Source organism: Anolis sagrei, chromosome 10 (assembly GCF_037176765.1).
Source record: "Anolis sagrei isolate rAnoSag1 chromosome 10, rAnoSag1.mat, whole genome shotgun sequence".
In the NCBI taxonomy this organism is placed as follows: domain Eukaryota; kingdom Metazoa; phylum Chordata; class Lepidosauria; order Squamata; family Dactyloidae; genus Anolis; species Anolis sagrei.
In genome coordinates this window covers 18,027,541-18,051,464 of record NC_090030.1, presented here as the reverse complement: position 1 = coordinate 18,051,464, position 23,924 = coordinate 18,027,541, and the positions used below count along the sequence as shown (strand labels likewise).

General features: G+C 42.1%; 1 protein-coding gene across 1 annotated transcript in view; it reads right to left on the bottom strand.

The window, feature by feature from the left end:
* Positions 1-466: 466 nt before the first annotated feature.
* COL4A5 (collagen type IV alpha 5 chain) overlaps positions 467-23,924 on the bottom strand; it is a 139,911-nt gene continuing 116,453 nt past the window's right edge. Inside the window, exons 42-51 of the mRNA XM_060756218.2 lie at positions 19,534-19,667; positions 17,322-17,394; positions 16,222-16,293; positions 15,716-15,844; positions 15,512-15,610; positions 13,473-13,685; positions 10,145-10,322; positions 7,352-7,466; positions 5,153-5,325; positions 467-2,502 (exon numbers count right to left, since the gene is read on the bottom strand). Of these exons, the coding sequence (XP_060612201.2) occupies positions 2,421-2,502; positions 5,153-5,325; positions 7,352-7,466; positions 10,145-10,322; positions 13,473-13,685; positions 15,512-15,610; positions 15,716-15,844; positions 16,222-16,293; positions 17,322-17,394; positions 19,534-19,667 (1,268 nt within the window). The 3' untranslated portion in view covers positions 467-2,420. The remainder of the gene's footprint in view (positions 2,503-5,152; positions 5,326-7,351; positions 7,467-10,144; positions 10,323-13,472; positions 13,686-15,511; positions 15,611-15,715; positions 15,845-16,221; positions 16,294-17,321; positions 17,395-19,533; positions 19,668-23,924) is intronic.

The window sequence follows — 23,924 nt, the reverse complement described above, 5'->3', positions numbered from 1 at the left end:
AATGTGAACACTGGTGGAGTCTAGGGAAAACAGATCTTGACATTTTGGAGTTGTAGTTGCTGGGATTTATAGTTCATTACAACCAAAGAACATTCTGAACTCCACCAACGATAGAATTGGGTCAAACTTCCCACATGAAATCCCCATGACCATCAGAAAATATTGTGTTTTCTGATGGTCTTTGGCGACCCCTCTGACACCCCTTCGCGACCTCCTCAGAGGTCCCGACCCCCAGGTTGAGAAACACTGACATGGAGACACCTATTTCTAAACAGCAAATGCTATGAATGCATGGAGTCACCGGAACTGGATGTCCCCTCGGCCAATTTTTTTTTCCTTTCAGTGTGACGTCTATCACATATTTGACAAGTCGGGGACTGGAGAGGCATAGCTTCCATAGTTCAATAAATATGTTATGACCTGAAGGAGTTTCCTTCAAATAACCGACATGCGGGTAGGAAAAAGGTCTGTTTTCACCAGTTTTCACTTTATTTCAGTCAAAAGGATTTCCAAAGTGTACAGGTATTCTGGATATAAAATACTAGATGTCGTTTCCAGAAAGAAAAAAGTGTGGTTTTGTGTGTGCGCGCGTGTGTCTTTCATAATATTTATAACGTTTGTGTTTAACCTGCCTATATTTCCCAAGGGGTATTGAGCGGAACCAACGCAATGTAATTACATATATGAACGGCTATGCCTTGGTGTCTTTCGTTTAGAAGAATATAGGACATGGTTGCACATTTCGATTTTTTTGTTTTTCACAGAATATGCAAAAATAAAACATTTTTAAAATGTTGTTGCCTTTTTTTGGTATTTAAGGACAAATAAAATTACCAGGAGCATGGAATACATTGGAACAGGCATGGACAAACTTCGGCCCTCCAGGTGTTTTGGACTTCAACTCCCACAATTCCTAACAGCCTCAGGCCCTTTCCTTTTCCCCTTCAGCCGCTTAAGCGCTACACTGTCATATAATTCACATCAAAGCAGATAATCAGGATTTTATATGGCAGTGTAGAAGGGACCCCACTTAACCAATTTTGCATTCTGCACAGTCAACAAGGGAAGCCCCATGTGTGTCCTATGGCAGCAGTCTAGCTTAATTGCTTAAGCGGCTGAGGGGGGAAAGGAAGGGGCCTGAGATCTCGATAGGGGAATGTTATTGAGCCCATATAATGAGGCTTAAGTGACTGAAGGGGGAAAGGAATGGGCCTGTGGCTGATAGAAATTGTGGGAGTTGAAGCCCAAAACATGTGGAGGGCCCAAGTTTGCCCATGCCTGGTCTACACTGTCATATAATTCACATCAAAGCAGATAATCCGGATTTTATACAGCAGTGTAGAAGGGGCCCCACTAAACCAATTTTGCATACAGTCAACAAGGGAAGCCCCATGTGTGTCTTATGGTAGCAGTCTAGCTTAATTGCTTAAGTGGCTGAGGGAAAAAAGGAAAGGACCTGAGGCTGTTAGGAATTGTGGGAGTTGAAGTCCAAAACACCTGGAAGGCCGAAGTTTGCCCATGCCTGCATTAGAGACATAAACAACCCTGTTTTTTTGTTTGTTTGTTAAAGTAACGACTAAAGCATTATTATACATTTCCCAAATAAAACGTGACCAGGACTCCAGGAAAATATATATATATAAAATTTCTCAAAATTCAGTAGTTGTTACAAGAGAAACAGAACTCTCATTGTTGTTGAATGGCTATACAATATTGCTCCCTGCTTTAAGTGGGTATTTTTAATATATATATATTTATATATATATAGGGTCGATTTGATTTCTCTTGGTGATTTAAGGCTGCTTTGTGTCTAAATGATTTGAGAAGTCGGAAACTAAAAAAAAATGTGTTTACACAATATACACATTTCATTACTTACAAAGGAAAAAAAGAAAGAAATAAGCTTAAAACGTTTCATATTAAAAAAAACCTGGGATACAGTAGGGTTAGTAGCACCATGAAGTCGGGCTTTTGCAGAATTGTAGTTTCTCCTCCTCTGAATCGTCACAGTGAATTTGGTTTGTCCTCCTCCTCCTCCTCTCCGGGGCAATTCCTGAGAAGGTGCCCCTTTGGCCCTTGGAGGAGGAATAGCCGCTTCCAACCTTCGGACCCTTAGTGCCCCGTGAGCGTCTCTAAACTTCTTTTTTCCCAAGAGGTCACTTTCCTTGACCAAAAAATAAAAATAAAATGGAAGAAAAACGGCACCAGATGAACGCCTCCAGGAAGGCACTTGGGGGAGAAACAGAGAGGGTGCACCGGAATCTACATTCTGGATTTTCTCTTCGCATTGTCATTCTTCTTTCCTTTTGCACAATAGCACCATTGTTATAGCTGAAGGACAGTGCACCATATGATTTTTTTTCAGTTGTTGTTGTGTGTGTTTTTTTTCTTTCTTTCTTTTAAAAAAAGTCTCTGAGGCATTACGTCCTCTTCATACATACTTGGCATCGACTAATCCGCGTTCTCAGTTCTCCAGCCTTGAGCGTCTCAGACTGAGGTTTACTGGTAAAGAGAAAAACACAAACACAGATGGTTATGGGGTTGTTGTAGGTTTTTTTGGGGTATATGGCCATGGTCTAGAGGCATTCTCTCCTGACGTTTCGCCTGCATCTATGTCAAGCATCGTCAGAGGTAGTGAGGTCTGTTAGATGTCCTTGTTACCAGTATTAAAAAAACTCTAAAATTACAACAGCACAACAACAGAGAGATAACAAAGAAGGACATCTAATCACCTCTCAACAAAAGTTTGCTCTAGGCACTGTCAAGCCATTATATGCTAATCAAGGTGGTCAGTTGAAACACTCACTGGAACACCTCAGCAAGCGAGAGTCCAAAAGTGGCAGGCTCAAACCTAGAACCTCAACCAATGGCTGATACCAAATGAGAGACTCCCCCCTGGGCACACAGAAGACTGGGCGACTTGGAAGGCGCTGAATAGACTACGCTCTGGCATCACGAGATGCACAGCCAACCTTCAGAAATGGGGCCACAAAGTAGAATACTTGACATGCGAGTGTGGAGGAGAGCAAACCACTGACCACCTGCTGCAATGCAACCTGAGCCCTGCCACATGCACCATGGAGGACCTTCTTGCAGCAACACCAGGAGCACTCCAAGTGGCCAGAAACTGGTCAAAGGACATTTAATCAACTACCAAACTCACAAATTTTGTATTTTGTCTGTTTGTTTGCTTTGTTCTGTTAGAAATGTAATATAATTTGACTGGTTGTCCTGACACGACAAATAAATAGTTGAAACATTCACACCTAGCTCCAGCAGACAAGAGTTCTTTGTCCCACCCTGGTCTTTCCACAGATATATAAACCATTTTTTCTAGTTCCAACAAACCTCACTACCTCTTGTCATAGATGCAGGCGAAACGTCAGGAGAGAATGCCTCTAGACCAGGGGTCCTCAAACTAAGGCCCGGGGGCCGGATACGGCCCTCCGAGGTCATTTACCTGGCCCTTGCTCAGGGTCAACCTAAGTCTGAAAGCACACAACAACAACAACAACAACAACAACAACAATTCTATCTCATCAACCAAAAACAGGCCCACACTTCCCATTAAAATACTAATAAGTTTGTATTTGTTAAAATTGTTTTCATTTTAATTATTGTATTGTTTCAAGTGTTTTTTACACATCAAAGAAGACTTGTGCAGTGTGCATAGGAATTCATTCATGTGTTTTCCAAATTATAATCCAGCCCTCCAACAATTTGAGGGACTGTGACTTGGCCCTCTGTTTAAAAAGTCTGAGGACCCCTGCTCTAGACCATGGCCATAGAGCCCCAAAAACCCTACAACAACCCAGTGATTCCACCCATGAAAGCCTTCGACAATACACATATGGTTATGTATTGTCGAAGGCTTTCATGGCCGAAATCACTGGGTTATTGTATGTTTTCCGGGCTGTATGGCCATGTTCCAAAGGTATTCTCTCCTGACATTTTGCCTGCATCTATGGCAAGGCACCCTCAGAGGTTGTGAGTCTATTGGAAACTAGGAAAATGGGATTTATATATCTGTGGAATGTCCAGGGTTAGAGAAATAACTTGTCTGTTGGAGCTAGGTGTTAATGTTTCAATTGGCCACCTTGATTAGCATTTAATGGCCTAGCACAGTAGTTCTCAACCTGTGAGTCCCCAGATGTTTTGGCCTTCAACTCCCAGAAATCCCAGCCAGTTAAACAGCTGGTAGGATTTCTGGGAGTTGAAGGCCAAAACATCTGGGGATCCACAAGTTGAGAGCCACCAGTTTCAAGGTCTGGCTTCTTACTGCTTTTGTTGGGAGATGATTAGTTGGCCTTGATTGTTTCTTGTCTGGAATTCCCATTTTTGAGGGTTGTTCTTTATTTACTGTTATGATTTTAGAGATCTTTTAAATACTGGTAGTCAGATTTTGTTCATTTTCATGGTTTCTTCCTTTCTGTTGAAATTGTCCACATGCTTGTGGGTTTTCAATGGCTTCTCTGTGTAAAATGCTAATCAAGGTGGCCAACTGAAACATTCACACCTACCTCAAACTGATAAAGAGTTCTCCTGGACACTCCACAGATATATAAACCTCACTTGCCTAGTTTCCAACAGACCTCAAAACCTCGGAGGATTTTTTTTCTAAATCGTGTCAGGAGCGACTTGAGAAACCAAGTCGCTTCTGGTGTGAGAGAATTGGCCGTCTGCAAGGACATTGCCCAGGGGACGCCCGGATAATTTGATGTTTTTATCATCCTTGTGGGAGGCTTCTCTCATGTCCCCGCATGAGGAGCTGGAGTTGATAGAGGATCCAATCCAATGGTAGGGTCCAATCCAATGGTAGGGCCCAATCCAACAGTAGGGTCCAACCCAACAGTAGGGTCCAATCCAATGGTAGGGCGCAATCTAACAGTAGGATCCAATCCAATGGTAGGGTCCATTCCAATGGTAGGGCCCAATCCAATAGTAGGATCCAAGCCAATGGTAGGATCCAATCCAATGGTAGGGTCCAATCCAATGGTAGGGCCCAATCCAACAGTAGGATCCAATCCAATGGTAGGATTCAAGCTTGTTTTGGTATCCTACTCCTAACAGATACAGCCAAAGATGGGGATATTCCAGAAGCAGGATTCCAAAATGAACTTTTCCAAGTTCCAAGAGCTAGGCACAAGCTTACCTAAACATTTCTGTCATCTCCACAGTTGCCAGCCAGAAGCTGTAGGAGTTGGCATAATAGTTGCAGGTCCCCCGTCCATGACACTCAATGAAAGGAGCTGAGCGGAATTCTTCAAGACAGGAACCAGGAGAAGCCAATGCCTGTCCAGATCCTTCTGCACCAGCACTGGTGTGCTAAAAGCAACATTAACATCACATTGTCAAGCTGGAACATGGTCAAGGTGGTCAAGATGATCAGAGGCCTGCAAACCACGTCTTCTAAAATTTTTTTTAGTGAGTTGGGTGTGGTTGGCTTGGAGAAGAGAGATACCAAGACATGACGTGATAGATATATATCAATATCTGAAGGGAGGTCATGCAGAAAATGGAACTAGCCTGGTGGAAGAAGACCCCACATTATTTGGAGATGTCTTTTGCCTCCATCAGTGTGAAGCATGATGGAGGATTTTTTTTCTAGTGGTCTTCTGAGTTTGGGAATGGTGTGGTTTTGAACCCAAACTTTCACAGCCAGCTTGGCTTGTGGAAGGATTCTAGGATCTACAGACCCATCAGAGAGATTTTTCCATGTTCTCCATGACCTGGAGCATAAATGGTTCAATGTGAGGACTAGTGTGCTAGGTGGTGATGTCAGAAACGCACAAACGCCTCCTCCAAAGCAATAGAGAAGCATGGCATTCTGTTATGCTAGGGTGAGGGACCTTTGGCCTTCGCGATGTTTTCATCCTCCTCTCCATAATTATCGCCTAATCATTAGCTTAAGAAGGCTTTTTGTCTCTAGGGGCAATATATGTCTCTCCAGATTTTGTAGGAATGCAAGTCCCAGCTAGTAAGGAATGCCAACCAAACAAAAATGAGTATTCGTCACTGAGACCTTACTCTCCTTGGAAACAGGCATCATAGTGCCCTCTAGACAAAAGACTATCGCTATCTAATCCTGACCTTGGCCACACTGGTTGGTCAGTAATGGCCACCTCTCTCACCTCCAATTTTTGTGGGGATTATGGATTTGTTTATTATTTATTTACTGAATTTATATACCACTTTTCTCTGGCATATAACTATACATTAAACCATTAAAATCATATTAAACACAGAACACAAGAAAATTAAAAGAATTAAAACCCAAAATTAAAAACATCTTAATGTTAACATTGAAATCACATAATCCAAAAACTCAATCCAAAGTTATTCCAATTGTCAATTGCTCTTATTTCCCATTCATTTCTTGTACTGCATTACTTTACTGCTAGAAGGCTTGGTCCCATAGCTATGACTTTATGTTATTTCTGGAAAAGTATAGACTACCGCAATGCGCTCTACATGGGGTTGCCTTTGAAGACTGTCCAAAAGCTTCAAATGGTCCAACGAACGGCAGCCAGATTGCTAACAGGAGCGGTGCTCAGGGAGCATACAACCCCTCTGTTGCGCCAGCTCCATTGGCTGCCAGTTTGCTACTGGGCACAATTCAAAGTGCTGGTTTTAGCCTATAAAGCCCTAAATGGTTCTGGCCCAAATTACATGTCCGAACACATCTCCCCTTATGAACCATCTAGGATCTTAAGATCATCTGGGGAGGCCCTGCTCACATTACCGCCTGTGTCACAAGTACGTTTGACAGAGATGAGAGACAGAGCCTACGGGCTGAGAAAGACGGTATACAAATACAGTAAATAAATTAAAAAATAAATCTAATTACACTGGGGAGGAAGTTCCAGAGCTGAGGGGCCACCACTGAGAAGGCCCTGTCCTCTCGTCCCCACCAACCGCGCTTGCAAAGGACATGGGATTGAGAGCAGGGCCTCTCCTGGAGATCTTAACTTCCATGATGGTTCATAGAGGGAGATGTGTCCAGACAGGTAAGCTGGGTCAGAACCATTTAGGGCTTTATAGGCTAAAGCCAGCACTGAATCCTGCTCCGTAGCAGACTGGCAGCCAGTGGAACTGACACAGCAGGGGGATTGTATGCTCCCTGTATGCCACTCCAGTAAGGAATCTGGCTTCAACCCATTGGACCATTTGAAACTTCCAAACAGTCTTCAAAGGCAGCCCCATGTAGAGCATGTTACAGTAGTCTATACAGGATGTGACAAGAGTGTGGACCAATGGAGACAGACAAGACAAACAAGAGACAGACAAAATTACGGAGACGGGCAAGACAAAGAGGTGCCAGGAGTATTAGCAGAAGGTTTAACTGACATACCATCATAAAAGAATAACCAATCCATAATGAATCCCAGCCTGGTGGACATAATGGGATTTGAATGGTTTGGCTGTGGACTGCTATAACCATGGCTGGAGCTTCACAGACTGAGCAGCTGAAGAGAAAAGAGTCAAAAGGTCACATTAGGAGACTCAACCGCCCCTCCCCCCCCAAAAAGCCCTTCTTCATTACACTGGAGTAGTTCAGGGCTGGAGAACCTCAAGCCTTGGGAATGTCTGGGATACTTGAGGGCCACAATCCCTTCCTCTTGATATCACAATTTGGTATCAAGTTTCCCTTTTACTCTAAAAGGCTGAAATGTCTCTGCTAAGGCTCAGATACAGGTAGTAAAAGTTTTAAGTAAAGGTAAGGGTTTCCCCTGACATTAAGTCTAGTCGTGTCCAACTCTGTGGGGTGGTACGGGATGTTAGAGGGGTCACTGAAGACCATCGGAAAACACAGTATTTTCTGTTAGTCATGGGAGTTCTGTGTAGGAATTTTCGCCCAATTCTATTGTTGGTGGGGTTCAGAATGCTCTTTGGTTGTAGGTGAACTATAAATCCTAGCAACTATAACTCCCAAATGTCAAGGTCTATTTTCCCCAAACTCTGCCAGCTTTCATATTTGAGCATATGGATTACTCATGCTAAGTTTGGTCCAAATCCATCATTGTTGGAGTCTCTCTGGAGGTAGGTGAACTACAACTCCAAAACTCAAGATCAGATTTTGTCAATGTTCCCAATTGTTGGGTTTCATCCCTGGACAGCACAAGTCTCTGTGTCATCAAGTTTCCAGACCTCAATGAGTAGCTAGACAAGAGATAGGATTCGAGTCAGGGATTCCTTCCCCTACATTTCTATGCATGCTTTCCCAGAAAGGGCTTTGACTTTACTCTTTCTCTTCTGGATGTAGGTGAACTACAATTCAAAAACTTAAGGTCAGTGCCCACCAAACCCTTCCAGTATTTGCTGTTCGTCATGGGAGTTCTGTGTGCCAAGTTTGGTTCAATTCCATCGTTGGTGGAGTTCAGAATGCTCTTTGATTGTAGGTGAACTATAAATCCTAGCAACTATAACTCCCAAATGTCAAGGTCTATTTCCCCCAAACTCCACTAGTGTTTACATTTGAGCATATTGATTACTCATGCTAAGTTTGGTCCAAATCCATCATTGTTTGAGTCCACAGTCTACATCTCTGGATGTAGGTGAACTACAACTCCAAAACTCAAGGTTAATGCCCACCAAACCCTTCCAGTATATGCTGTTCGTCATGGCAGTTGTGCGTGCCAAGTTTGGTTCAATTCCGTCGTTGGTGGAGTTCAGAATGATCTGTGATTGTAGGTGAACTATAAATCCATGGAACTACAACTCCCAATGACAAAATTAATCCCCCTTCCCAACCCCACCAGTATTCAAATTTGGGCGTATCGGGTATTTGTGCCCAATTTGGTCCAATGAATGAAAATACATCCTACATATCAGATATTTATATTATGATTCATAACAGTAGCAAAATTACAGTTGTAAAGTAGCAGCGAAAATAATTTTATGATTGTGGGGTCACCACAGCATGAGGAACTGTATTAAGGGGTCGCAGCATTAGGAAGGTTGAGAAACATTGCATTAATGTAAGAAAGTCAGCGAGGACTGCCAGTGATAGGATTCAGAAATCCCTGAGTGATGTTGCTGGTCAATGTTGACAATACTGGTCTAAGCAGACCAAAGTTCTGACTCCATACGAGGCAGTTTCGTCATTTCCTCGGCTCTTATTCTTATTCTAAGCCTCTCCTCTCCCATTTTCAACTCATCCCATTACCACCATCTATGTAGCTATATCAATGGTTCTCAACCTTCCTAATGCCGCGACCCCTTAATACAGATCCTCATGTTGTGGTGACCCCCAACCGTAAAATTATTTTTGTTGCTACTTCATAACTGTAACTTTACCACTGTTGTGAACTGTAAAGTAAATATCTGATATGCAGGATGTATTTTCATTCACTGGACCAAATTTGGCACAAATACCCAAAACGCCCAAATTTGAATACTGGTGGGGTCGGGGAGATTGATTTTGTCATTTGGAAGTTGTACTTGCTGGGATTTATAGTTCACCTACAATGAAAGAGCATTCTGAACCCCACCAACGATGGAATTGGACCAATCTTGGCATACAGAACTCCCATGACCAACAGAAAATACTGGAAGGATTTGGTGGGCATTGACCTTGAGTTTTGGAGTTGTAGTTCACCTACAATCAGAGAGCATTGTGGACTCAAACAATGATGGATCTGGACCAAACTTGGCACAAATACTCAATATGCCCAATTGTGAACACTGGTGGAGTTTGGGGAAAATAGACCTGGACATTTGGGAGTTGTAGTTGTTGGGAGTTGTAGTTCACCTACATCCAGAGAGCATTGTGGACTCAAACAATGATGGATCTGGACCAAACTTGGCACAAATACTCAATATGCCCAAATGTCAACACTGGTGGAGTTGGGGAAAATAGACCTTGACATTCCGGAGTTGTAGTTGCTGGGATTTGTAGTTGACCTACAGTCAAAGAGCATTCTGAACCCCACCAATGATAGAATTGGGTCAAACTTCCCACATAGGACCCCCATAACCAACATAACATACTGTGTCTTTGGCAACCCCTCTGACACCCCCTCATGACCCCCCCCAGGGTCCCGACCCCCAGGTTGCGAAACGCTGAGCTATATGATGTGAGAGGCAAAGCATCACAATAAGTACACAAATATCAATTGGATAGGAACGCAAGTTTTTCTCTTACCGGCTAATAAATGGTTGGATGCTCTGTCCGGTTAAGGGCGCCATGCTCATGGGCATCTCCGCAGGGGTAGAGAGCCAATAGGAATAGTCATTTCTGGATGCAAAATTGCAGACGTTGTTGATGTTGCAGAACATGAAGGGCATGGTGCTGAAACGGCGGAGGCAGCTGCCGGCAGTTCCTAGCGTACAAAAGGCATAATTAATACAAATGAGGCAACACTTTGTCTTTTCATGATCATAGAGGGTCTCAATAAAACAGCGGGTTAAACCCCTGATTCGGCAGGACTGAAGGTCGCAGGTTCGAATCCAGGGAGAGTGCGGGTGAGCTCCCTCTATCAGCTCCAGCTCCTCATGCGGGGACATGAGAGAAGCCTCCCACAAGTATGGTAAAACATAAAAAACAACCAGGTGTCTCCTGGGCCACGTCCTTGCAGACGGCCAATTCTCTCACACCAGAAGCAACTTGCAATTTCTCAAGTCGCTCCTGACATGATCAAAATAATAATAATAATAAAATACAACACCTGAGCCAGCTTTGATCCTTGAAAGATCATTTTACCTTGCCCAACGAACTTTACAGCCTTCCAAAGTCCATAGTCATCCTGGGCATTTCCTTGGAAAGCAAAGATTCAAACCCTGGTCGGTCTCCAGAGTTGTATTCTAAGGCACAAGTCACTACAAACATTGGAGCCCCCAGTGACACCAAGTCTGCTGACTGATAGGCCAGCGGTTCGAATCTGGAGAAGGTTGAGCTCTCTCTGTCAGCTCCAGCTGCCCATGCAGGAACATGAGAGAACCATTCCGCAAGGATGTTAAAACATTAAACATCCCTGGGCAACGTCCTTGCAGACGGCCAATTCTCTCACACCAGAAGCAGCTTGCAATTTCTCAAGTCGCTTCTGACACGCACACACACAAAACTACAAACATTGCGGCAAAAAAGCTTTTTCTAAAAAATCTGATTAGAAGCCAAGATAACTGAACTGATGCTGCTATGCTTTGAGATGGCATGATTCACTGGAAAAGATGTAATACAATATAATACTAATAATAATACAACATGTTCTGGTTTTATTTTGCTGTAACTTGTTGTCCGGGCTTGGCCCCATGTAAGCTGCTCCGAGTCCCCATTGGGGAGATGGTGGCGGGGTATAAATAAAGATTATTATTATTATTAATTGTATGTTATATATTACATGTAATACTACTAATAATATTTCAGTATAGTGGCATAGTACAATATAGTTATATATAGTACTAATATTGTGCTCTGCTGATAATTCTAATATATTGCATGCACATATAATATTGATCATATTATTGCAATACAATATAATACGAATAATACAATAATCTAATATAGTAACTATATATGTTATATTACATGGAATATTACTACTACTAATAATAATAAAACTTTATTTATACCCCGCTCCATCTCCCCCAGGGGGACTCGGTGCGGCTTACATGAGGCCATGCCCATCGATACAATACAAGCAATATAACACAAAACACAATAAAACGAGCAAAATGCAAAATCAAAATAATATACAACACAACAATATAAAATCAAACATTAAAAACACAGGGAATTTCACTAGGCAGGGCCAGATGCATGGATAAAATTATAATTTTTTTAAAAAAACACTGTGAGATAGGCCAGTATAACTTATAACTGTAATAATAATATTACAGTATAGTGGTATAGTACAATATATTATTATTATTATTATTATTATTATTATTATTATTATTATTATTTCTTGCACTTATTGACCGCCACTCTCAGCCCTAGGGCGACTCGTGGCGGTGAACAACAACATAGAAAAGACAGTTTACAGTAAATCAAGACAGTACACAACAATCTACTACTACATAACATATACTTATGCTAAAAATCCGCTTCGTCATATCCTGGGGTCATAGTCGACTAACAACGCAAAAATTTGTTTCTAAAATCGATTTGTATTTGGAGGTTTTTGCATTTCGATATTTAAAATAATTACAAAATTTTCCTTTTAAAAAGTTCGATATTTACGAAATTTCGTAAATGGTAAAAAATTAACGAATCGATTTCCGAAACAATAACGAATCGATTCGTTAATGGCGGACACGACCGCGAAATACGCTAAAAAACCTCCAAAAACTTCTGAAGCTTCCCTCTCCCTCTGTTCTTGACTGTTGGTGTGATATTTTTTTTTTTCACTAATTAAACCATAAAACTGGCCCAGACATGTGGAAATAATAACGAAACGACCTCAGAACAATAACGAAACGAATACAATAACGAAATACGAAGCATTTACAAAACGTGTTTAAAAATTCGTTTTTTTAATGATTGCTCCAGAATGGTTCGTTATCGTTTTGTAATTGGAAAAATTAACGAATTATTAACGAATTACGAATTAACGAAACGAAACCGCCCAGGCCTAGAATGTACATATAGCCTGTAAGTCGGTATGAGTCCCCTTCGGGGTGAGAGGGGGCGAGGTATACATGTCGTAAATAAATAAATAATAAATAATTTGTAAACCAAGAGGCTATTGGGGGGGGGGGGGGGGGAGAAAGGCCATACAAATGGATTCAACCAAGGAAGAAACAAATGAGTTTGCAAGACCCGAGAAAGCTGTTGATGACCACAGCTCATGAAAGTCTCCCATGTCATAAATTTAATGCAACATGATTGCAAACAATAACTGGGAACATGAGTCACATGCGTTGTCATGATCTACCACCTTATACTGGGGCCGCGGTCACGAAATGGGTTAAACCGTTCAACGATTGAATCAGTTCAAAGCTGCAGGTCGAGGCGAGCTCCTGCTGTCAGAACCTAGCTCCTGCCAAGGTAGCAGTTCGAAAACATGCAAATGTGAGTAGATCAATAGGTACCCCTTCAGCAGGAAGGTAATAAAGGCGACCATACAGCCATGACAGCAAACACGACCAGGAGGTGTCTACAGATAACAAGCTCCTCGGCTTGGAAATGGAACAAGAGCATCTCGCCATGGCCCGTGTCCAACACCAACTCCAGAAAGCCGGAGATGAAAGGGGAAGCCTTGACCTTTGTTCTGTGTACTTGTATGTCATTGTGATTCCACTGTATTAAAGATATTGAATGTTTGCTTCTCTATGTATATTGAGCCCTCGGCGAGATAGAGCCGAATATAAATAAAGTGTTGTTATTGTTATTGTTGTTGTTGTTGTTGTTATTATTATTATTATTATTATTATTATTATTATTATTATTCTGCCTTTCAAAATAATTGCATATCTCTCTCCCCTTGATGATGGGTTATCTCCCACACTTCTGAGCAGAGATGGTGGCTCACCCAAGTCCTGCCCGTGGGCTCTCTCGTTCCCCTGGACATACAGCAGAGAATACCCAACATGGATCTCGGTGGTTCCTTCCGGGCAGGACGGGATGTCCGTTGTCTGGCTGTGGCGAGTGATCAGAAACCCATGAGCGACTGAAGCCGAACCAGGAGAACCGGGGGGGCCTTGCATGCCGTCTGGACCAGGGGGACCCTGCGAACCCCGTAAACCTGTTAGGATGGGAGGAACAAAGTCAGACCCTTCTAGTGATCAGAAGTCAAGCTGCAAGGATGACACACTGAGATGCAATACGAGGCTCTTGGTAGGATGAGGAAGCCAAAGCAGATGCAGATTCTTTGAAAAAGTTGCCAAACTGTTGAAAAACATTCCCTAAAATTTTCTGAGGAATCTTTTCTTATGTCTCAAATGTTGTTGAGGCAAAACTAGTAAGGAAAGGTAGCAGGATCCTCTATGTAACATCCTATAAATAGGTTGCTATAAGTTTTTCGGGCTGTATGGCCATTTTCCAGAAGCACTGACATAATATTATTATTATTATTATTATTATTATTATTGTTTTATTAGGAAGCTTTTTTGTTTTCAAATTGCAGAAAGCTGCTGCAGAAAATTGAGGCATGTATGAAAATGCAAGAAAAGCAAGTACTCTTTCCCAGGTTCTAAAGCAGTGTTTCTCAACCTAGGGGTCGGGACTCCTGGGGGGGGGGGTCGTGAGGGGGTTTCAGAAAAACACAGTATTTTCTGTTGGTCACAGGTGTTTGTGTGGGAAGTTTGGTCCAATTCTATTGGTGGGATTCAGAATGCTCTTTGAATTTTGGCAGACTAGAAATCCCAGCAACCACAACTCCCAAATGTCAAGTGTCTTTTCCCCAAACTCCACCAGTGTTTACATTTGGGCATATTGAGTATTTGTGCTAGGTTTGGTCCTGATCCATCATTGTGTGAGTCCACAGTGCTCTCTGGATATTGGTCAACCACAACTCCAAAACTCAAGGTTGATGCCCACCAAACCCTTCCAGAATTTTCTGCTGAACATGGGAGTTTTGTGTGCCAAGTTTGGCTCAATTCCATCATTGGTTGAGTTCGGAATGCTCTTTGAGTGTAGGTGAACTAGAAATCCCAGCAACTACAACTCCCAAATGACAAAATCAACTATCCCACCCCCAACCCCATCAATATTCAATTTTGGGTGTATTGGGTATTTGTGCCAAATTTGGTCCAGTGAATGAAAATACATCCTGCATATCCGATATTTACATTATGATTCATAACAGTAGCAGAATTACAGTAAGGAAGTAGCAACAAAAACAATTGTATGGTTGGGGGTCACCACAACATGAGAAACTGTATTAAGGGGTCACGTCATTAGGAAGGTTGAGAAACACTGTTCTAAAGTGATATAATACTCTATATTCAAATATGAGTCAGGCTGTTATTTTTTATCATTTCAAAGGAAAACTCTGCTTATTCTGACTATCCTTTCTTCTAGCTTTGTGAAACAATCTGCTTCCCGTCTTAAACAACATTTCAAGCTTCCAGCTCATTGGCCTCAACCACCTGTTGCAATATTGTGGGGAAACAAGTTATTTTATTGGACAACTAGCCGTCCCCTGCCACACGTTGCTGTGGCCCAATCTGTGTAGATGTGGTTTGTTTGTGAGTATATGTGTATATAAGTGTGTTTGCATATATATATGTGGTTTTGCGCATGCGTTGTAATGTATTTTTTTGGTAAATTTTTGGCTTTTTAAGCCTCTTTCATTGTGTTTTCCAGTGTTTTTATGAGTGATGGTCACTCGTTGGCCTGATACGTGTTTTGTGTCCAAATTTGGTGTCAATTCGTCCAGTGGTTTTTGAGTTATGTTAATCCCACAAACAAACATTACATTTTTATTTATATAGATGACTCCCAGAATTTTCATAAAATATACTACTCCTCATTGACAGTCAAGCCAACGACTTAACTCAACATAAACATCGGGTTCCTCTCTGTTCCTTGTGGATTAAATTCTGCACAAGGAAGAAGCGCTTACCATACCTGGTTGCCCTGGAAGTCCTCGCTCCCCTTTACGTCCTCCTGGCCCATCAAACCCAGGCAGCCCATCTCGACCAGCATCACCAGGAAGGCCGATTGGACCTGAGTACAGAATTATGGAACATTTTTGGCAAACACACCTGAGATCTCACCATCTTGAGTCATGCAATAAAACTATGTTCCTTACACCTCCAGCAAGGAGCTTACCTGGCAAGCCCGGAGGACCTGATACACCAGGTAGACCTTTCATTCCAGGCTGACCTGGTGGACCTGGAGGACCAGGGTCTCCTTTCACCACAATGGTTTGTCCAGCTGGGCCAGGTATCCCTGGAGTACCTAGGACAAAGGAAAGATAGCATGATGTCAATGTATATATCTTTAAGTAGGGACGTTCTCCTTCTGGGCCTTGAGCAAGAAGTTACATAGTCTGCAAGGCCCCTAACTACAATTCTGTATCTGCTCAGTTTCTTCTGATGGCTCCTTTGGCATCATTCCACATGATTTCCTATACAAATATATTTTTATTGTATTGGAGATGGGTCTTTGAGGGAACTATTATTTCACAGCAATGGAACAGAGTGAAGTCAAATGAGGGAATAGCCTTTGGAATGGCATTCACATACAAGTCAAACCCAGCAATAGTAAGAAGACTTCGTCCCACCATCCCATTATGTTGTTTTTCAATGTTAGTGACACTAACATCCATCTCCTACCTGGTGAACCTGGAAGTCCAGGGTCTCCTCCAAGGCCAGGTGGTCCTGGAGGTCCAAGAGGTCCCTTCATCCCTGAAAGGTCAAACTCTTGCAGTTAATACATAATAGTTAGGGGAAAAAAACATCTGAATGAGCAGTTATTTCATCCACTGTCTCCTGTATTAGAGATATGTGATGCAACAGCAAAAAAAAGCCAATGGGATTTTGGCCTGCATCAACAGGAGTCTAGTGTCTAGATCCAGGGAAGTCATGCTACCCCTCTATTCTGCCTTGGTTAGACCACATCTGGAAAACTGTGTTCAATTCTGGGCACCACAATTGAAGAGAGATATTGACAAGCTGGAATGTGTCCAGAGGAGGGCAACTAAAATGATCAAGGGTATGGAGAACAAGCCCTATGAGGAGTGGCTTAAAGAGCTGGGCATGTTTAGTCTGAAGAAGAGAAGGCTGAGAGGAGACATGATGAGGGCCATGTATAAATACGTGAGAGGAAGTCATAGGGAGGAGGGAGCAGGCTTGTTTTCTGCTGCCCTGGAGACTAGGACATGGAACAATGGCTTCAAACTACAAGAAAGGAGATTCCATCTGAACATTAGGAAGAACTTTCTGACTGTGAGAGCCGTTCAGCAGTAGAACTCTCTGCACCGGAATGTGGTAGAGGACGTTTTTAAACAGAGGCTGGATGGCCATCTGTCGGGGGTGCTCTGAATGCAATTTTCCTGCTTCTTGGCAGGGGATTGGACTGGATGGTCCATGAGGTCTCTTCCAACTCTATGATTCTATGTTACACTCAACTATGTTATAGATAAGTTATTTTGCATATACATAAATTCCCCAAGCAACCTTCATCTTGTTGCTCTCTGGTTTTCCAACTGTCTTGGACTTCAATTCCCAGAAGATGTGGCTAGCTTGGTTACAGCCAGAAAATCTGGGAGGACCAAAGTTTGGGAAATACTACTCTAAAGCAAAACTGTGCCACCCTCCCAGTAGCCCTTGCCAGCTAAGCCACTGGTTAGGAATATCGAAAATTGCAGCCTAAGAACATATGGAAATCAGCACAATTCTAGCCCCTTCTCTTAAATAATTGTCTTTTATTATACCTGGGAATCCTGGAACACCTGGGACACCATGATCGCCTTTCATTCCATTCAGACCAGGACGTCCTGGTTCACCCTGAGACAACACAGCATTGGTTATTATTCCCATTGCAAAGAAGTACCAAACGAAAAGCAAAGGACTGGGCTGAAGACAAGCATATTGAATAATGCCACTTGTTCAAGCTCCTTAAAGGAATCCTTGGCTGAGCTGAGATTTTAGGCTTCGTCTCCTGGCATCCCAGATCAACATCCAAACTACCACACCATGCCAGCTGTTGATAGGACTGTCCCATACTTTCACACTTGCATATATATTTCAAATATAGACCCAACCGTCACAGGTACATATTAGGAATGTGCAATCCATTAAAAATGGTTCAAAAGTCATTACAAAACTTTGGGGGGGGGGGGGGGGAAATGCTGGCATCGCATTTTTAATGTGTTTCTAAAGTATAGTTACTGAAAATTTTGTTATTATAATGAGACTAATGAAATTTCTTTACTGTTTCATTATAGTAATTGCGCATAAATAAATTACTATAATTGGGGAAACTTCAGGGGCTCCCATCTCCCTTATTTTTAAAGCTATTGGGGTGAAACAATGGTAGAACATATTGACCACTGTTAGCCCACCAAATTTCAGAACGTTTCACTTATCCATGGAGTTTGGGTGAATTTTCAACGTTTTTAGAAACAACATTTTAAAATCTGTTCCTACTTTGAAAGTGTTATTTCCTGTTTAATCATATAGTCTTTACTTTGAAAGTAGTCGTTCTATCCAAAAACTTTGATTTTGTGGCAGAAACTTTGCTTTGTGGAGACACAACAAAGCAAAACGTGCTATATAGAGGACGATGTCCCTTGCACAAAGACGACGTTTTTGCAATGTACTAAACTTTCACCATGTTTTTATGACACAACCAATTAGGAACTGCCATTTATGTTCCAGAAACAGAAATCACAGTGTAGAATATTTACAACTGAACTCTGGCTGGCAATAGACCAATCTCCCTCTCCTAATTGGGGCTTTCTGATGCTGATGCATACTGGGAAATGTAGTTTAGGGCAGAGCCTTTTGAATTCTTTGGCATAGGGTTCTTCCTCTTCCCAAACTACATTTCCCAGAGTTCTGCATTGCCAAAATGCACTGCTTCCTCTTTTCACAGCTCCTAATGCCGAGACTCCCATTAATTAATTCTAGGCAGGCAACCTTGTTGGCCTAATGGCTTTGCTTCCTTGCACTGAATATGAAACTGAATTTGGAAGTATTGTCGAAGGCTTTCATGGCCGGAATCTCTGGGATGTTGTAGGTTTTTCTGGGCTATATGGCCATGTTCTAGAGGCATTTTCTCTCGACGTTTTGCCTGCATCTATGGCAAGCATCCTCAGAGGTAGTGAGGTCTGTTGGAAGTAGGAAAATGGGTTTATATATCTGTGGAATGACCAGGGTGGGACAAAGGACTTTTGTCTGCTGGAGCTAGGTGTGAATGTTTCAACTGACCACCTTGATTAGCATTTAATGGCTTGGAAGTGCCTGGGGGAATCACATCATGTCTCAACAAAAGATTCCCCCAGGCACTTTCAAGCCATTAAATGCTAATCAAGGTGGTCAGTTGAAACATTCACACCTAGCTCCAGCAGACAAAAGTCCTTTGTCCCACTCTGGTCATTCCACAGATATATAAACCCATTTTCCTACTTTCAACAGACCTCACTACCTCTGAGGATGCTTGCCATAGATGCAGGCGAAACGTCAGGAGAAAATGCCTCTGGAACATGGCCATATAGCCCGGAAAAACCTACAACAACCCACTGAATTTGGAAGCCTTCCGAGATTTACAAAACGAAAATGTAAAAGTATGGGGTAAGTTTTGATTCTAAAATATTCAAATGCTTTGAATATGGCTTCCGACTTATTAAACTGCTGATTTTCTTAAGATTTCTGACACTTCCAAACTTTTTGCACATGCCTATTACATACCACTGATCCTGGGTTTACAAAACCTGAGTAGAGCAGTTGGTGGGACTCTTGGAGGTCTCTCATGTATCGAGTTGATATAAGTCAAAGTTGAATTGAAAGCAAATGACAACACTTCTCAACTAACAATCTAATCATATATATGAAGGCAACCTCATTGAACTCAGTGGTCCTGAATCATACATAACTTTGGAAAGGACAACAGACCCAGATCAAGGCTTCTCCCTGGGTACCTACCGGGCGTCCAGGTATTCCTTGATCTCCTTTCAAGCCAGGAAGTCCAGGTTGACCAGCTGGACCGGGGTTGCCCTTTTCACCCTTGACCCCTCCGGTTCCAGGGGGCCCACGGGCACCTTCTGGACCAGTTGGACCTTGATGTTGCAAAACAAGAAGTCTGTGGGTCAATGGGACTCAACACCCTTTTAAATCCATCTCTAAGTAAGTATGGCTTGTGCTAAAATGCTCACCCAACCTGCTTGAAATTGTGGGGAGATGCAATGCCAAACTCAGGTATCAGTTTGGAAACTCTTCCCAAAACAGTGTGCTCTACATAAGACAACTCGCCTCAGTCAACACACTCTTTGGGGACGCCAACTTTCAATTATTTCTTCAGTTAGCTTTGGAAAAAGCTAATGGGTTGAAAATAAACCCCTTGTTTCTTGCACACCCCGATATTACTGTGCAAAAATGAGTGTAGTTTGCACAAAATAAGCAGTTTTTGGTATTTTGCACTAAAAATATTTTTGGCAAAGAAGTGTGAAAAAATATCTCCCAGCAGTTAACCATTTTCTTCATTGGGTATCTCACTGTGTCAAAACCCCTTACTTATCAAGGATGAAGTCACTAACACAAACTATCTATACCCCTAAACTCACATGGCTTCACATAATATTAGCATTATATAATATACTTAGAATACAGTGCTGACAAACCTTACTTATAGTGCAATAATAGTCATTGTGGAGGGAAAACTACACCAGAAATCTTGTGTTCTTTTTCATCCAGCATGACACCAGTATCCATGGGAAATAGAGCAGTGGTTCTCAACCTGTGGATCCCAACTCCCAAAAATCCTAACAGCTAGTAAACTGGCTGGGATTTCTGGGAGTTGTAGGCCAAAACATCTGGGGATCCACAGGCTGAGAACTACTGCTCTAAACATTTCTAGGTCCTCCAGCAGAAAGAGTTGTCTTCTGGAGGAAGCAAACCATAGGAGATCCTAGAAAATGCCTGGAGTGCATAAAGATGGTGAGGTAAATGAAACCACAAGCACAGGTCCCATAGATACTGGGATCATACTGGATCATTGTATTTATGCACGTGAATGGTAAAAGGTCTTGAAAACCTGCCCAACTTATATTGTGGGTTCTCTTTTCTCAGCCTTAAACGGAGTGAAATGGGACACTCGAACAAGGTCACGAAAAGACAAAATGGAAGCACATAATGAAGATACACACTACTAGACACTCCCCTGTTGTTTACACAAATCTTGGTTAACTGCATTGGAAAGCACTGGAAAGGTTGAGGTTACCAATGGATACCCCCCAAAACCGTTTTCTCCCCATTGGGAAAAGGAATGGGTTCCTGTACCTTCTCTCCTACTAGAAGGAAAACTTGGACACTCTAAGAGAGCACAACATCCTTGCTAGAGGAATGCATCTCTCCCTATGTACCATCGTGGAGATTAAGATCCTCCGGGGAGGCCCTGCTTTCCGTCCCGCCATTGTCACAGGCGCGATTGGTGGGGACAGGAGACAGGGCCTTCTCAGCAATTGCTCCCTGGCTATGGTGAGATCAGGTCACCCCCCTCCCTCCTGTCCTTTAGAAGGATGGTAAAAACTTGGCTGTGGGACCAAGCTTTCGGGACAGGGCAATAAAGCAGCAATAGGAAAGATGACCAGGCCAATTAGACTTGATGCGGATGACTAGGATGGTTTTAAATGGTGTAATTTAATATTTTGATAAATATTTTTTAATATTTATGTATGTGTATGTGAATTTGTGTCCTGGCATTGAATGTTTGCCGTGTATATGCTTTGCCCCGAGTCCCCTTTGGGGTGAGAAGGGTGGAATATAAATGTTTTAAATAAATAAATAAATAGAGGGAAACCAACACAAATTAATACCAAAATAAATGGGGCATTTTGCGACTTGAATATGGGTCAGAGAAATCAAAGTTTGAACCAAAACTCTGGGTGCCTCTCTTGCCAAGTAGGTTTGCCAAAACGGTCAGAAAATTATATATAATTTAGCTGTTACTTAGCCTGAAAAGATGTAGATATCAAACAAAAAAACAAATTTTGTCGCAATAATAATAAATCCCTTGCAATTAAATGTGTTCCACAACAAGGAGATTAGAAAATGTTGCTTTTCAATTGACTATAGTTAAGGTTGTGTTTAAGTTCTAAACTAGCATTGTTAGCTTCACAAATCATGATTTAAAGTTGGCTAGTTTGACTAAACAACAGTTAAGAGTAATGATGCAATTTGGTTATGATGTATTGAAACAAGCAAGCTTTATAAACCATGATTTGAAGTTGCTCCATATCAGCTAAGCCTAACCTTATCGCATATAAGTTTGGAGAATTTCTGTAAACTATAGTCAATCAAAAAGATAAGCAAATGTTTCTGATCTCTTTGCAAGCCAGGAGAGGAGAGGAAAGGAGGCGATGTTTGCCTAGATCGTTTGCATAACGATAAGCCCTGGCTTGTTAGCACATCTCAGGCTGTCATTTTCAGATTTACAGTCAAAGTAACATTGTAAACAACCAAAGCAATGCAGAAAAGCAAACCAACCAAGTTAAGAATCTAACCTGGAGGACCTGGAAGGGTCAGAGTTCACCAAAGCCCAATGATCGATGTTAGGGGGATATCAGACACCACACAGTGCAAAACAAGATTACCAGTTAGAAGTAGCACAGATATGAGATATTGATACTAAACAGCGAAACCCATTTTCACCAGCATATTTTGCATTTACAACATTGCATGCGTGGAGAAAAACTGTCCCACCCGCCAGTATACTTATATAGATATATAGTGTAATTTATATAGACATTAGACAATGTATTCTGGTGATCAGGCTAACGTGATAAAATCTACTAAATCCATAATTTTGTTGGGAGTTAATGGATTTAACGGTGGAGTCCAAGGCATACTATACTATTCATTAGTTCCATGTGAAACAAAGGCAAGTACTAACTGAGACCATTTCACTGACACTGCTGCATGAGGAACCGCCATACAATATACATCTATAGAAATGTTATTGCTGTTAATAATGATTCAACAGCCAAATATCCAATCCAATTCTAGGCTGGCTTGACCAAAGTATACTTTCCAGATTGAGAGATTTCTGTATTGATTGGGCCGCAGTGGCGCAATGGGTTGAACCCTTGTGCTGCTGAACTGCTGATCTGAAGGTTGGCAGTTCAAATCCGCGAGAGGGTGAGTTCCCATCTGTCAGCTCCAACTCCTGCCAACCTAGCAGTTCGAAAACACACAAATGTGAGTAGATAAATATGTACCGCTTTGGCAGGAAAAGGTAAAGTGATGCTCCAAGCAATCTTGCCGGCCACATGACCAGGAGGTGACAACGCAGGCTCCTTGGCTTGAAAATGGAGAAAAACCCTCCCCCAGAGCCAGAGATGAGCATCACCTCCAGATGCCGGAAATGAAAGGAGAAGCCTTGCCTTTTTTGTGTTTGTGTGTCTTATGTGACTGTAAAAGCACTGAATGTTTCCCTATGTATGTAACTGCTGTAATCTGCTCTGAGTTCCCTAGGGGAGAAGGGTGGAATATAAATAGTGTATTATTATTATTATTATTATTATTATTATTATTATTATTATTATTGATAAGATCTCTCTTGGAGAAATACTGTGTCCAGTTCTGGGCACCACAATTAGCGAAGGAAAGTGTCCAGGAAAGCAATCAAAAAGGTAAAAGGTCTGGAAACCAAATCCTATAGGGAATGCCTTAAGGTACAGAACTATTCAGTACGGAGAAGAGAAGACTAAGACATGATAGCTATCGCTAAATAACTGAAACAATTTCAAGTAGAAGATGGAGAAAGCCTATTTTCTGCTGCTCCGGACACTAGAACACAAACGAATGGATTTGAATCACAAGAAAAGAAATTCCACCTAAACATCAGGCTGTGAAGGCTTTTGGGGCCAGGCTTAGTACAGCTGGTCAAACCGCTAAGCTGCAGAAAATCCTGTTGATCAAAAGGTTGGCAGTTCATGCCTGGGTCGGGGTGAGCACCCGCAATCAGCCCCAGCTCCCTGCCAACCTAGCAGATCGAAAACAGAAATGTGAGTAGATAAATAGGTACCGCTTTAAGCGGGGAGGTAATAAAAGGCGCCCATAAGGACATGTCAGCAATTCGAATGGGAGGATGTCTAAGGACGTCAAATCTCCTCAGCATGGAAGATGGAGCGACAGCACCCTCTCTGGCCGGAGTCAAGCACAGCCTCCAGATGACAGAAATAGAAAAAGATAGGAAAGCCTATCTTTATATATTGTCTGTCCTTGTTAATTGTATAGCGACACTTAATGTTTGTCATATATGTGTTCTGTAATCCAACCTGACCCCGCTCGGGGAGATAGAGTGGAATATAAAGTAT